Source organism: Toxotes jaculatrix, chromosome 24 (assembly GCF_017976425.1).
Source record: "Toxotes jaculatrix isolate fToxJac2 chromosome 24, fToxJac2.pri, whole genome shotgun sequence".
Lineage (NCBI taxonomy): Eukaryota > Metazoa > Chordata > Actinopteri > Toxotidae > Toxotes > Toxotes jaculatrix.
This window is the reverse complement of record NC_054417.1, coordinates 708,495-721,407: the sequence shown is the minus strand read 5'-3', so window position 1 is coordinate 721,407 and position 12,913 is coordinate 708,495. Positions and strand designations below refer to the sequence as shown.

At 44.8% G+C, this 12,913-nt stretch overlaps 1 protein-coding gene across 1 annotated transcript; it reads left to right on the top strand.

The window, feature by feature from the left end:
• The first annotated feature begins 890 nt into the window (after positions 1-890).
• alkal2b (ALK and LTK ligand 2b) lies at positions 891-9,991 on the top strand. The gene is made up of 6 exons (XM_041032027.1): positions 891-1,436; positions 2,202-2,449; positions 4,779-4,832; positions 5,626-5,706; positions 6,827-6,904; positions 7,631-9,991. Exons 2-5 carry the CDS (start codon positions 2,212-2,214, stop codon positions 6,889-6,891), a joined length of 438 nt encoding a protein of 145 aa, XP_040887961.1. The 5' UTR covers positions 891-1,436; positions 2,202-2,211; the 3' UTR covers positions 6,892-6,904; positions 7,631-9,991.
• Positions 9,992-12,913: the final 2,922 nt, after the last annotated feature.

Sequence of the window (12,913 nt, the reverse complement as noted above, 5' to 3'; positions counted from 1 at the left end):
ACGCAGCAGCTGAGTGATTTGATATCTGATAGAACAGATGAACAAATAAGGGTGGAACTCTGAGTACAGGCCGCCATTCACATCAACAAGTGTGTGTGTGTGTGTGTGTGTGTTTAATTCTGAACTTTTGACAGTTTGGCTCGTTCCCAGTCTTCATTGCTCCGTGTTGTTATTCACTCTTCAGTTGTTGTTGCGGTTGCACAGTGTTATCTTGTGTACCTTCTGTGTGCTGAATAACTGTGTTTGCGTTGCGTTGCGTTGTGTCGTAGTGTTTTGAAGTTGTTTATTGTGTGCTTCCACCTTGGTGTGAAGTCGTTATTCTGCCTGTTGATCAGTTTTGATAATAAAGAATTTCTTTTTTTCTCCAGGGAACCTCCACAGGGACCTCCTGCACTGACTCTGAATCCTGCTGAACATCCACACCCTCAGAAAACACCCGCAAACCCCCTGTAATCTCCTCAGAGACTGCAGGGAACATTTCATGGATACCTGGGACACCTCAGCTACCACATCAATTATCAGGCGGCTGCCGCGGTGACTGCTGGGAGCCCTTTTCACTTTCAGATAGAGCAGGCATCATTCTTCATGTCAGTCTGCTCTACGAGCATAAATAAATCCCTTTAATGGGCAAAGCACAAGTCAAAACAGCCCAATGAATTAAGGCTGTAACGAATGATGAGAAGAGGAGTGAAGGACAGGAGGAGGAGGAGGAAAACATTCTTCCCTCCATCCGCTGAGAGGGAGTGGTGCACCGCTGAAAGCAACAGGCTGCAGCTCCTATCTGTCAAACTCTGTGTGCATGTCAACGCTCCACGAGCGCGGAAACGCACGCGCACCCCTCCTCCTCCTCCTGTATTTCCGTAATGTGGCAGATCTGGAGCGCGTGAGGAGATGAAGAGAGGGAGGGTTATTTCTCCAGAGGAAAGAGGAGGTGAAGGAGCGCGCGGCGCGGACAGACCTGACCAGTAGAACTGACACGGTGACCCGGAGCTGCAGGTGGTCTCGTGCCAAACGCGGTTTAATCGCAGTCAGACATTTGTCCCGGGACAGGACTTGGCTGGAAGTTTTCCCTTCGGTCCGCAGATCAGAGACATGAACCCGTCCGGCTCTCTGACAGCCGCTGCCGGAAGGACCAGATGATGATAATGAGGATGATGATGATGATGATGATGAAGGTGCTTCTCCCGCTCCACGCGCTCCACCCGCGACCCGAGCCAGTCTAAGATGCCACCGGGCCCCGGCGCTCGGCACGCGGCTCGAATCGAGAGTAACCCGGGATAACTTAACACAAGGACACCACAGAAGGCAGAGCTCGGGGAGCCACCCCGGCCGGAACGAGCCGGGAGGGAGAACCCGGGATCAGCGAGCGGTGCGCCGCGGAGCAGAGGCGCACAGAGGCGCGTAAAGAGCCGCAGAGAGAGGAGCGCTACAGAGAGGTAGGTTCCTCCAGCTGTTCCTGTCAGAGAGCGGAGAGCGCAGCCGAACACACGGACACATTATGACCCACAGCTGCACTGTGTTTTTCTGATGTAATAATCTGACTTTCACCCGAGAATAAGGATCTTACACTGAGTTAAACCAACTCAGGAGTTTGTGTAACTCATAGTTTACTCATGGAATCAGCAGCGGTGTAAAACAGACAAGCTTACAAAGCTGATTGTTATCAGATCAGATCTGTGAAGAAATCCCTCAGGAAGCACAAAGATGGATCTGTTAGAATGTCACACTCATTTCCAGGAGTTTTCCAGGAAATCTTTAGAATCTGGTGTGAAACTGAGAGAAAACTGTTCATGCACTGAAAGGTTTCAACACAAAATGCGCAAAAGTGAATTAAACTGCAGCTGCACAAACAGCCTCAGCACATGGTCCATTGAGTGCTGTCCGTGGCTTCAGCTGAAGGTGAGTTGTTGCTGTGGAATTGCGGATTTTTAATTGAATCCGGAGCTTTAATGAGTCCGGGTCCGCTCTGCCTTTAAAGAAGAGGTTTAAAGTTCATTCTTGGTCTTTAAAACAGAAAACACTCACCTCAGGGTCCAGTATGGTGAACACACCGGTGAGGGTCATTTGATATGATCGAAAGCTCCGGTTAACCACTAAATGAATCTCGTGCTGTTGAGAGATAAAGAATAAAGTCATCATTTTAAAATCAGTTAATCATTTGTCTTCCATCCGTCCGTCCGTGTCTCTGTGCGTCTCTCCAGGTCCGCAGTGATGCTGGTCCCGCGGCTCCCGGTCCTGTCCGCGCTCCTCCTCCTGCTGCTGGCCACGGGACGCTGCACCGCGGCGGCTTTCCTCAGAGGCTCCGGCGCCCGGGCGGACGGGCGCCTGGACAGCCGCAGCATGCTGGAGCTGGTCGGGCGGCACCCGAGGACGAGGACGGAGGCGGCGGGACTCAGCGGGCACGGTGTTAAAACCCCGGAGAGAGTGAGCAGGTCCCACCACGGACTCGGTCAGTACCGCTAATATTAATATCACTGATACTACTACTACTACAGTTACTACTACTACAGTTACTACTACTACAGTTACTACTACTACAGTGGTGCGGTCTGATCAAACCTTGTAGTGAACAGTGAGATAACATCTTTATCACGGTGTGGTCTGTGGTTACACTGAACTGAGGAAGTGATTCATGACAGCTGAAGGAGTCTGATGAATGAATGAATGAGTGAAGGCGTGATCATTTGTACTGAGGCCTTTGTCCGGTGGCCTGACAGGGATTTAGATTCACAGTTTATGTTTACTCCACAACATGGAACACGACCTGTGACACAGGTGAGACAGTCTGCAGCAGAGGAGGAGGACGTGTTCAGATCCTGTGCTTTGGTAAAGTTAAACTGTAGTTTTAAAAAAAAAGAAAAAGCAGCACCCAGCCACCCCCCTCTCCACCTCCACCTCCACCTCCCAGCAGTGATAGAAAAACATGAGACAGACACTGGGTCCAGACTGGGTCGGTTTTGGTGGAAAAAACGGAGAAATGTCTCGGAGATGATGCAGTGATGTGTGACTGTGTTTGAACCCTCACTCGAGAACATTCCTCTGTTTGGATCCGTGAGATGAATCCACTTTAACCCATCAGTGCATTTACAGTGAGCTCCATTAGCACGGCCAGCTGATGCCAAACCATCAGAGGGCCTTCTTCTTCGGCCTGTGTGGAGGCAGCGCTCCATGTTTTTACCTCAGTCTGTTGGTTCGGTCCAGAATGAGACGTGTCCACCGCCTGCTTTTAGGCATCTGTTTAAATTTGTGCATGAAAACACCTGAGAGGAAACTCAGGTGTTTGAACAAATAAGGGTGGAAGTATTTCAGGTTCTGATCCATTTAAAGGTTAAAGGTCAGACTCCTTCACATCCCGTCTGCTCAGCAGAGGCTCATTCAGCGAACTCAGCTGTCAGTGGCACATCAGGCCTGTCGGTGGTCTGTGATGTGACCGCTGTCCGTGGTGCTGAAGCAGAGACCACCGGGGCTGCAGGAGCTGTCCCAGGTGCTGATGGTCAGCGGCTGTTTCACACTCAGGTTGCCACGAAGTTGCCTTGTTGTTGCTTCAACTTGGCTGCAGCTCATCTTCAGATGGTGTGAAATGAATCGATTTTTTGTAACGCCCCATCTCTCCACTGTTTATGGAAATTCAAGCAGTTCAATAACTGTCAGTAACACACAAAACATTTTCAGGGACCAGTGTAGATGTCTCTGAGTGTTGACCGTGTGTTGTCCAGCTTGTTTTTCTCTGTGGTCTCTGAGGCGGATCGATGCCCACAAATCCAGAAAAGACCCCTGGATTCTGGACACGTACAAGTTTCTCAGCTCGTGGGTTTTTTTACTTTAAGCCTCAGTAATTGTGACTTTACAGTCCCAACATCGACGTCGCAAAGAATCCAGATCATAAATCACAGAACAGAGAGATGACAGGCATGAGATGTGATCACCTTTAGTGTCCATGATTTAAGGCATTCTCTCACGACTCATATGATGGCTTTGACCTTTCATTTGGTCCAATGAAGAAATATGCAGCTGCCGTGTTTGACAGTGCAGGTTCTGTGGCCTCAGAAAGCGGCTGAGTTTGAAACAACGACGCCGTTGTGGAGACATTTCATCGGGCAGCAGCAGCCTGAGGTGGATCTGTTTCCTGGGCTTTCCCCGTCCTCTTCCTAGGTCACAAGTTTGCCCTTCAGGAGTTTCTACATCAGTCACGTTCTTCATATGATTGGAGACAGATACAGAGCAGCGAACAGCGGACTCACTGCCTGTCTCAGGTTATGGAAGCCTCTGTCCTGCTGCATGATTTAGATCATAGGTGTCAAACCTGTTCCACAAAGGGCCGTGTGGCTGCAGGTTTTTGTTCCAACCAATCAAGAACACACAGTTTGACCAATCAACTGTCTGAAGACTGAGATCAGTTGATTAAATGAGTCAAGTCTGGTGTGCTGCTGCTGCTTGGTTGGAACAAAAACCTGCAGCCACACGGCCCTTTGTGGAACAGGTTTGACACCTCTGATTTAGATGGTTAATGTGACCTGGAGCTGTTGTTCCATAAACTGTTACCAGCATTTAAAAAGTCATCTTTGGTCAAAAGTTTACCTCCTTTATATATTGTTTGGTTCTTTAATCTACATTAAAAGATGATTTTTTATAATCTGCTCAGCTGTAAAGTAACTGCAGCTGTCTGTTAACTGTAGTGTCTCGCATGTTTGAGACAAAACACGTGTGTCCGCTGTGTGTTCTGTGTGTTGTGTCCACTTGTGTTTTCCGTAAACAGATTTTTAAAAAATCTATTTCAGAGGGCCATCCCAGAGATCCACGACACAAGGATAAGTTCATCAAACACCTGACAGGTGAGTTTTTCAGAAACACACATTTCCAGTTTCAGTGTGACTTATATTTCTTGAGGATACTGTTTAGTACTGCAGAACTTCATTGAGAATCCTCCTGTTTTCAAGTTTCCTTCAGTATCACAGTGATCCAGTGGGAGTTATCTGTACATCTACAGCTGTTAAACACTAACTCTGCATACTTCTAATCAGGACAGTCTGATGAAATATGGACAAAAATAAGATGGCGAGGAGATAAATCTGAGACACCTGTGAGCCGTGGGAACTGAAAAACAACAGCAGCATTGAGAAGAACAGAGAGGAGAGAGTGTGGTTAAAGAAAGGGTGATCTGAAAGACTTCATCCATTCATCTACCCTCAAAAAGAAAACTGGAGGATTATATTTGAAAATAAAACAGTTGTTTCATGAACCAGCTGCATTTCCCTTTGCAGCCATGTGCTGCTGGAAGAGAGCTGATCCCTGGAGCGGGCTCGAATGAATATTTTTTTATTCTCCTTTCAACCTGCTCTGATCCAGTTTCCCTTCCTACAACTCTGTGCTTCTTATATCCTCCTGAATGTATCCTCTCCATCCTGAATTCAGCTTCCTGGTTTTCTCTCACATTTCTTCAGGACTCCAAATTGAAATAATCTTATAAATACGAGCTAATTATTAGTAAAGATTAACCTGACTTTTGTGTGTATGTGAGGTTTGAATGAAAACTAATGACAGGGTCTGTCACACCCTCTGTCCAATCACAGTCCAGTGTTCAGAGTTTTTAAAATCACATTAAAGTGTGTTTCACTCCGTCCTCAGGTCCTCTTTACTTCAACCCAAAGTGCAGAAAACATTTCAACAGACTGTACCACAACACCAGGGACTGCACCGTACCTGCCTGTGAGTACGCGCACACACACGCACACGCACACAGGCACACGCACACACACACATGCACACAGTGAAGTGAGGTCAGTTCTTTCACTGGTCACCGGTTTGATTCCCTTCAGTGTTACTGTGTTGTGTTGCTGCAGGAGTTTAAGATCAAAAACAGGATAAGACTTGTTTTAACACACACACATACACATATACACACATTTCTGTTCACACACACACACACACACTCTCTCCAAGACAAACACTGAGGTACATGCGTGATTTGAGATCATAAGAGCTGCTGCTGCTCTGACACGATTACACTGATAACACACTGTGACATAGTGTGTGTGTGTGTGCGCATGTGTGTGTGTGTGTGTGCAAGTGTGTTTGTGTGTGCGTGCTGTGGCCTGTTGGTGCAGGCTCAGGCTCAGGTCCTCTGCTGGAGTGTGTTGCATCATTGTGTTCGTCCTCTGTCTGAGGCAGAGACGCTGCTTTACCTTGTGTAAATGCTTTATGGAGCAGACACAAACAGAACAGCACTGTTTCATACCACAGAAGAAAATCACAAACTTTTAGGAACTCGCAGAACAAACCTCAAGTGTCTCGGCCATGTCAAACGTCCGCCGTGTGGTCGTGGACGATGAGCGGCTTTTCCACCGTGACAGCAGGATGACTCTGGGTGGCAAAGTGTGTCGCTCCATCACTTTGTCCTCAACATGTAATAGTATAATATATGTAATATGATTTGTCACAGATGAGCTCATTTTATTTTCAGACATTTCACATGTGAAATCATGTTAAAATATTCATATCAAAACTCCAGTTACACTTTTATTAAAAAAACTGAATCATGGTTTTTTTAAGGTGCAATATATGAAACTTAAAACTATGTTTGGGAGCCACTAATTTAACGCGAGAAATGACCTTATACACATAATCCTTTTCACAACAATTATCAAACATAAGACACAGATTTGGCTCCAGCCTAGCAGTGCTGAGCTGAGCTAAACACAGGCTAAACACAGGCTAAACACAGGCTGAGCCTTGTGACACTGCAGCTGTGAATCTTGTCTGTTTTTAGAAAGTTTCAACACATTTTTAACCACAGATAAACACGCTCTGTTGTTTTTATCCTCGGCAGATTATAAAAGATGTGCCCGTCTGCTGACTCAACTGGCCAACAGCCCTCGCTGTACAGAGAGATAAACAGACTGACACGGTAAGACGGGGTTTATGTATACAAACCAAAATATTCATCTTAAACGGGGCGCTGCCTCTAATTTATTCCTCCTGTAGACTGAAAAAGCACAGAGCTTACCCCTGAACCAGTACAGAGGACACAGCAGTGACCGAAAATACAGAGGTCAAAGGTCAGAAGAGGCAGAACAAATATTAGTGTGAATGAATGTGTGAATATTCCAGAGAACATTAACGTCATCAGCGTCAGAGCTGGAAGCCTGATGATAGAAACATGTTGAGAAGTGCAGATCACATCCAGAGCCCACACGGGCCAGATGTAGAGCTTTGACCACAGAGACAGTTACTAATCTCTGTGAGTTGCATCATGGGAAATGTAGTACCAGTGTTCTTTGTTCTTTCTTTTGAGAGGTCCTTAACTTTATGAAAGTGCACTACTCAGTTACCAGAGTTCTTTGACAGGCTGTGACCTTTGACCTTGTGTCCTGTCCTGACCTGTTGTCACTACAGTTCCTCTCTCCTTGCTCAGCTCCTGCTTTTAATCTGCTGCACATTAAAAATCTTTCAGAGCAGCAAACACTCCTCAGCGACCTGAGAAGGAACATGTGCTACCTGTGTGTCTCATGTTTAACCTGCTGGAGTCTGACTCAGTTTGTTACTTCATGTCATGTTTTAACCTGAAAAGCTCATTTTAAAGCATCGGTTTGTTTCATTTACTGTCTCTTCTCTCTCAATGTGTCGTCAACAGCCTCTGCACAGGCATTGTTACCGTGACAATGAGGAGGGCGGGCATCCTAATGAGGTTCATTTACTAATGAGCAGCAGAAGTTCTCCAGACCGTGGAAACTCCTCTGAGATCACCTCCTGCAGCCAGTGAGCTCAGCTGACTTCGATCCACAGCCAGTGATCACAGCACACTGTTTTCTATTCTGTTCTGTTCCTCATGGTTTTCCTCCAGGTTCTACTTTTCTCTATTCAACTCAATTCTACTTTCCACTATTTGACTCAGCTCAGCTTTTTTTGATAGCTGACAACACGTGACGCGTTTTTCCTGCTGTGCACGAGAGGTGGAAACTGTAACACCGTTCATCACAGCATGAAGTTCAGCTCTGATTCTGAAGTGTTAGGGTCGGTTCAGTACAAAACTAAGCCTCAATAAGTTCTGTTTTAAGGCTAACAGCTCAGCAGCCGACTGCTTAGGAGTTTTCGTCTCTGTCTTTTAATAAGGTTTTAACTTAGTGTTTCACAGTCACCAGTAAGATGAGCTTGTTACTGATCAGCTGATTATTTCCTCATCCAGCTGTTCTAACAGTGTGATGTTTAGCTCTGGTTTGGTCTCCACCAGCTCCTGAGGGAAGTATCTGGCTCTTTAGCTGCTAAATGCTCCACTATGTTCAACACTGCTCATTTCTCTTCTGCTCCACTGATCTCATCTCACTTCTACTTGACTCTATTCTTCTTCAACGTCCTCTGCTACGCATCAGCATCTACTTTACTGTGCCTCTAAATCCAGTCGACACAACCAGACTCACCTCAGCTGTGTTCTGCTGTATTCTACCGGACTGACAGGAAACTGACCTCCAGCCTCTCACATTCAGTCTAAGCAAAAAAACGGATTTCTATTTTTCTGAAGTGAACGTTCTTCTGGGTGATGATTCTACTGGTTTCTAATGGAGTTGCAGGATGTTTTTTTGTGGACAACAATGAGCTGAAACGAGGTGGATCACTGCTCTGAAACCAAGAAAAATGTCAGCTCCGATTTGAAACTTAAGGCTCGTCTCAACAGCAAACTATTTCCTGCTCTCAAAAACTTGAGGAGTGTCTTCTTCCTGCTCGTGCAGGACAACAGTGTTTTGGCTTTTATGTTATTTTGGACGATGGACGCCTAAATAATATTTTATCTTCCGTTCAAAGCTGTAGAGGAACGAACAAACAAATCCTCTGATTGGACCACAGCTTTTGTTCCGTCGCCCTGTGTGACAGAACCAGAGATGCTGAATGTGTGTTACATGATGCATAATCGTGATAATATTCCAGTGTATTTATAATGTTGAAGCTGCGTCACGTGTGCAGAACAGAGCTACCTGCAGCCCTGTGTGCAATATGTACATACTGAAAGAGGAATAAAGACACATTTGATATATATTTTTTCCAAATTAAAGCTTTAAGGGTTCAGCTTTTAAAGGGTTTCTTCAGTCCTGTTTTAGTTTGAATTAATCCTGAGTTCACAGCTAATTAGTCTTCGCTTTGTTCATGTGATTTTTTTTACAGTGTGTCATTGGTCAGATGTAAGCCAGAGACGGAGAAACGTGGATGTGATCAGAGACAAGCTAATAGTGCCGGTGTTTGTCAGCTGCTGTTGGAGGAGCTGTCTGTCTCTGACAGGGTGAACCACATAGCTGCACTGTTGACTTTGGCTGCTGCTGCGCAGTTTCATGTTTAAAGTGAATATTTCCTCTGTGCTATGAAGAAAAGAAGCTTGTCACAGAGCCAATCAGATTTCTTCAACCTCACACACACACACACAAATTCAAAGTGAAAATTAAGATGATGAAAAATCTGAATTACAGATGTAAATGTGTTTTGATAAGACTGTTGCTATGGAAACCACTGTACTAATAATAGCCACGACATAATTACCCAGAATTTCTTCAGCTAGTTAATGATCTGTCTGCCTGTCTGTCTTTGGATTGATGTGCCCAAAATATCGCTTACAGTCATTTTAATAGTAATTAGGCAAACTGTCAGATGCATAAAAGGTGTGTGTGTGTGTGTGTGTGTTTGCAGTCCGACCAGCTCTGCTGCAGTTTTGGCAACATCTCACATTCATCATATTACACACACACTCACTCACACACACACTCACTCACTCACTCACACACAGCAGTATTTGCAGCTCTGTTGTCTCTGCTTCGGCTCCTCTGGTGTGTTTGCCTCCTTCGTTTGATTCAAAAGTCATTCAAGCTCTGAACCAACAACCGGACCGAGACCACCGGGTTGGACCATGGCTTAGAGAACACAGGGTGTTTTCTAACCCATGGTCGGTTTGCTCTGATCTGAATCAGTAGATTAGTTGATAAACTTCCTGCATTTTCCTGCTGGTTGTTTCTTTATCATCCTGTTTCTTCCTTTCTGCCATTATTTACAGCACATGAGCTCCAGTAGCAGAACTGACTAATCAGCTGTTTCTGAATGAGCTCTCTGTGGGAAATAGACACATACATGTTGTCTGTCCCCTTTAAGTCAGTGTAGCTTTGATGATGCTGGTTGACATTATCAAAACTGTCCAATCAGTTCAGTTCAGGATGCTTTATTTGTGCCTGAAGAGGCAGTTTGAACAAAAGCACACACACAGACAACTCAGCCACACGTAGAAAAACTGTACAAACATTAGAGAAAGTTTGCACAAACAAAGATCCATATCAGTGGCCAGTCCATAGCTCACCGCCAGCTTCCAACATTACAAAGGTTCAGCATGTGTTAAGAAGGATCAGAAGTCAAAACCGATCAGAAAGTACAAGGTAAATTACAACAAGAGAAAAACTTTGTTCTCCTAAAATAATGCGATACTTAACTTGTGATCTTGAACTAATGTAAAGATATATGTGTATATATTAGAGACTTTTATGCTTTAAGCTGTTTTTTCCTTGCTTCATGTGAGGATCTTTAGAGATCAGCACATTTCGTCCTTGTCTCCAGTTTGCCGCTCGTATCTCCACAGACATAAACAGCTGATCTGCTCCTGATGAATGTGTTTCTGTGTGACAGAATTCAGCAGAGGTTTGGGAATCAAACCAGTCTGCGTTCACATGATATCAGAGGAATAAATCCTGACTTCCCACAGTCCACATGACTGCACAGAGGGTAAATTCTTTCCTTTTCTTTCCTTTAACCTATTTTCTTTTCAGTTTGTTTCCTATTTTTATCTCCTCCCTATCTAATGGACTCTGGTCCTGAATGTCTATAATCATAAACAGGAAGAGCTGAACTGAGGGCAACTGGACTTGGTTGTAGATCTTGAAGAAATTTCACCTTTGGTTTCTACAGGCCTGACTGATTTTGTTGACTAAGAATGCTAATTCTCAAACATGAAACTAACTGGGTCCACCGTGGTTGCTAATGTTAGCAATTAGCTTCCAGCAAACCACCATTTCCGTTCAGCAGCTACATTAGAACCAGACCAACCACAGAGTCATTTATTAGGGTTAATCTACTCTGGATTTCTTTATTGATTCTTGTGATTTTGAAGTTGCACAATGCAGTGAAACAGTTGGGTAATGACAGTGAACAACAATGGAACATAAAGTGCGTGCTGTGGTTTTGAATAAAGTTAAAGTTATATAAAAAGACTGTAGAAACAATAGAAGCAGTGTAGGAGGAGCAGTGCCGGGAGGTGACTAACACCTGTGGCAGGTAATGACTAATCTGTGATGAATGACACCTGAGTCTCTGCCAGGTCTGCACTGCTACTGTCTACATCCCAACACACGCACTCTCCCATATGTAGCTGTGAAGGTCCTCAGTCATCCAGGTCTTTGTATTTCTCAGTGCTGTACATATAGCACTGAGAAATATCTTTCACTTGTGCTTTAAATAAACACAATCTTTTACTTATTGCTTTTGCACACAGGAACTCACTTTCTGCGAATCCTACATACCTGGGCAGGGATGTTTGATTGACAGCTCAGGGGCGTGGCCGGCATGACCCAGACTGGAGCAGTGACAGGTAATGTTGTGGTTTCTGTGCGTGTGTGAGACAGGTTCGTTAACAGTCTTTCATTAATTGTCACAGATACCAGATGTTAACAGCGGCTGTGTCCTGATGTGGCCACTGACATACAACTGAATCCATTTATTATTTGATCACTGACGACCTGTAGGATAGTGGAGACAATCCTAAAGAGCTGACGGACTTGGAAGACAACTCAGAGAGGACTTTGACGAGGACATCTAGGGAGTGTAACACCTGTAATGTTGTCCAACCAAACAAAACGTGGGCCACCAGCTTGTTGGTCATAAAATCTCTTTGGCTGCTTCGTCCTGATCGTACTTGACCGATGGGCAAAGTTCAACGCCCTGAAAATTAATGAACCTTCAGGAAGTATGAAACTCGCAGTGGGGACTTTTTCAGGGTAAGACCTTCATTTAGTCCCTCTGGTGGAAACGCAGCTCGGGGATCTGAGTTCCTGCGGGTAAAGTTCCTGTAATGTAAACACACCTGAAGTACAAAAGGACTCAGGACTCCTCAAGCGGAGCACTGGGAGGATGAGTTCAGAGGACTGAAGAATTTGGGAGCTGGTGGACTCGGGTGACGACGTGTAGAGGGCTGAAGGAACTTGAGTTAAGACCTAAAGGGTACTAAGAGACAGGGGGCAGAGTTTATAGGAGACCACAGGGTGAGAAAAATGACTTGACCTGGAGGATTTTGAGGACAGGGAGGCCTGAGCTGGTTTATGGAGACTGGGTGGCCTCTCACACACACACACACACACACACTCTCAGAAGAAACACATTAAGAAGACAAATGGCTGCAGTGAGACTGATGTTTATCCAGCACGCTATTTAAAGAGAGAGAGGAGGGATTAATGTGAGGAGCGATCGAAGAAAAAGATAAAGACATGAGAGAAAGAAGAGAATGTACAGGGAGGAAAAGAAATGGAGGGATAGATGAGAGATAAAGACTGATGAGAGCAAAAGAAAATACACAAGTCTTAAAATACAGATGTCTGATGAAATAATAGGCTTCTTTATCCCTTTGCTTTCTTTCTTGCCTCTTTTTCTTTCCCCTCCTCCCATTTTTCTTTTCTCCTTTTCCTCAAATCTTTTTCACCTATTTCGGGTGTTTTTTAATCATGTAGTCATCAAATTATTCACGAGGAGTTTGTGTTACAGCTGAAAAAGTTGTTTCATCGTACATGAAAGTCTGTTGTTGTTAGATCAGAAAAGTGTAAATCCTTTTACTTTACTTATAAACATAAGGCTCAAGTCTTGTTTTTTTGGGGCCTCAGTGCAACAGACGGTTGATAGTTTG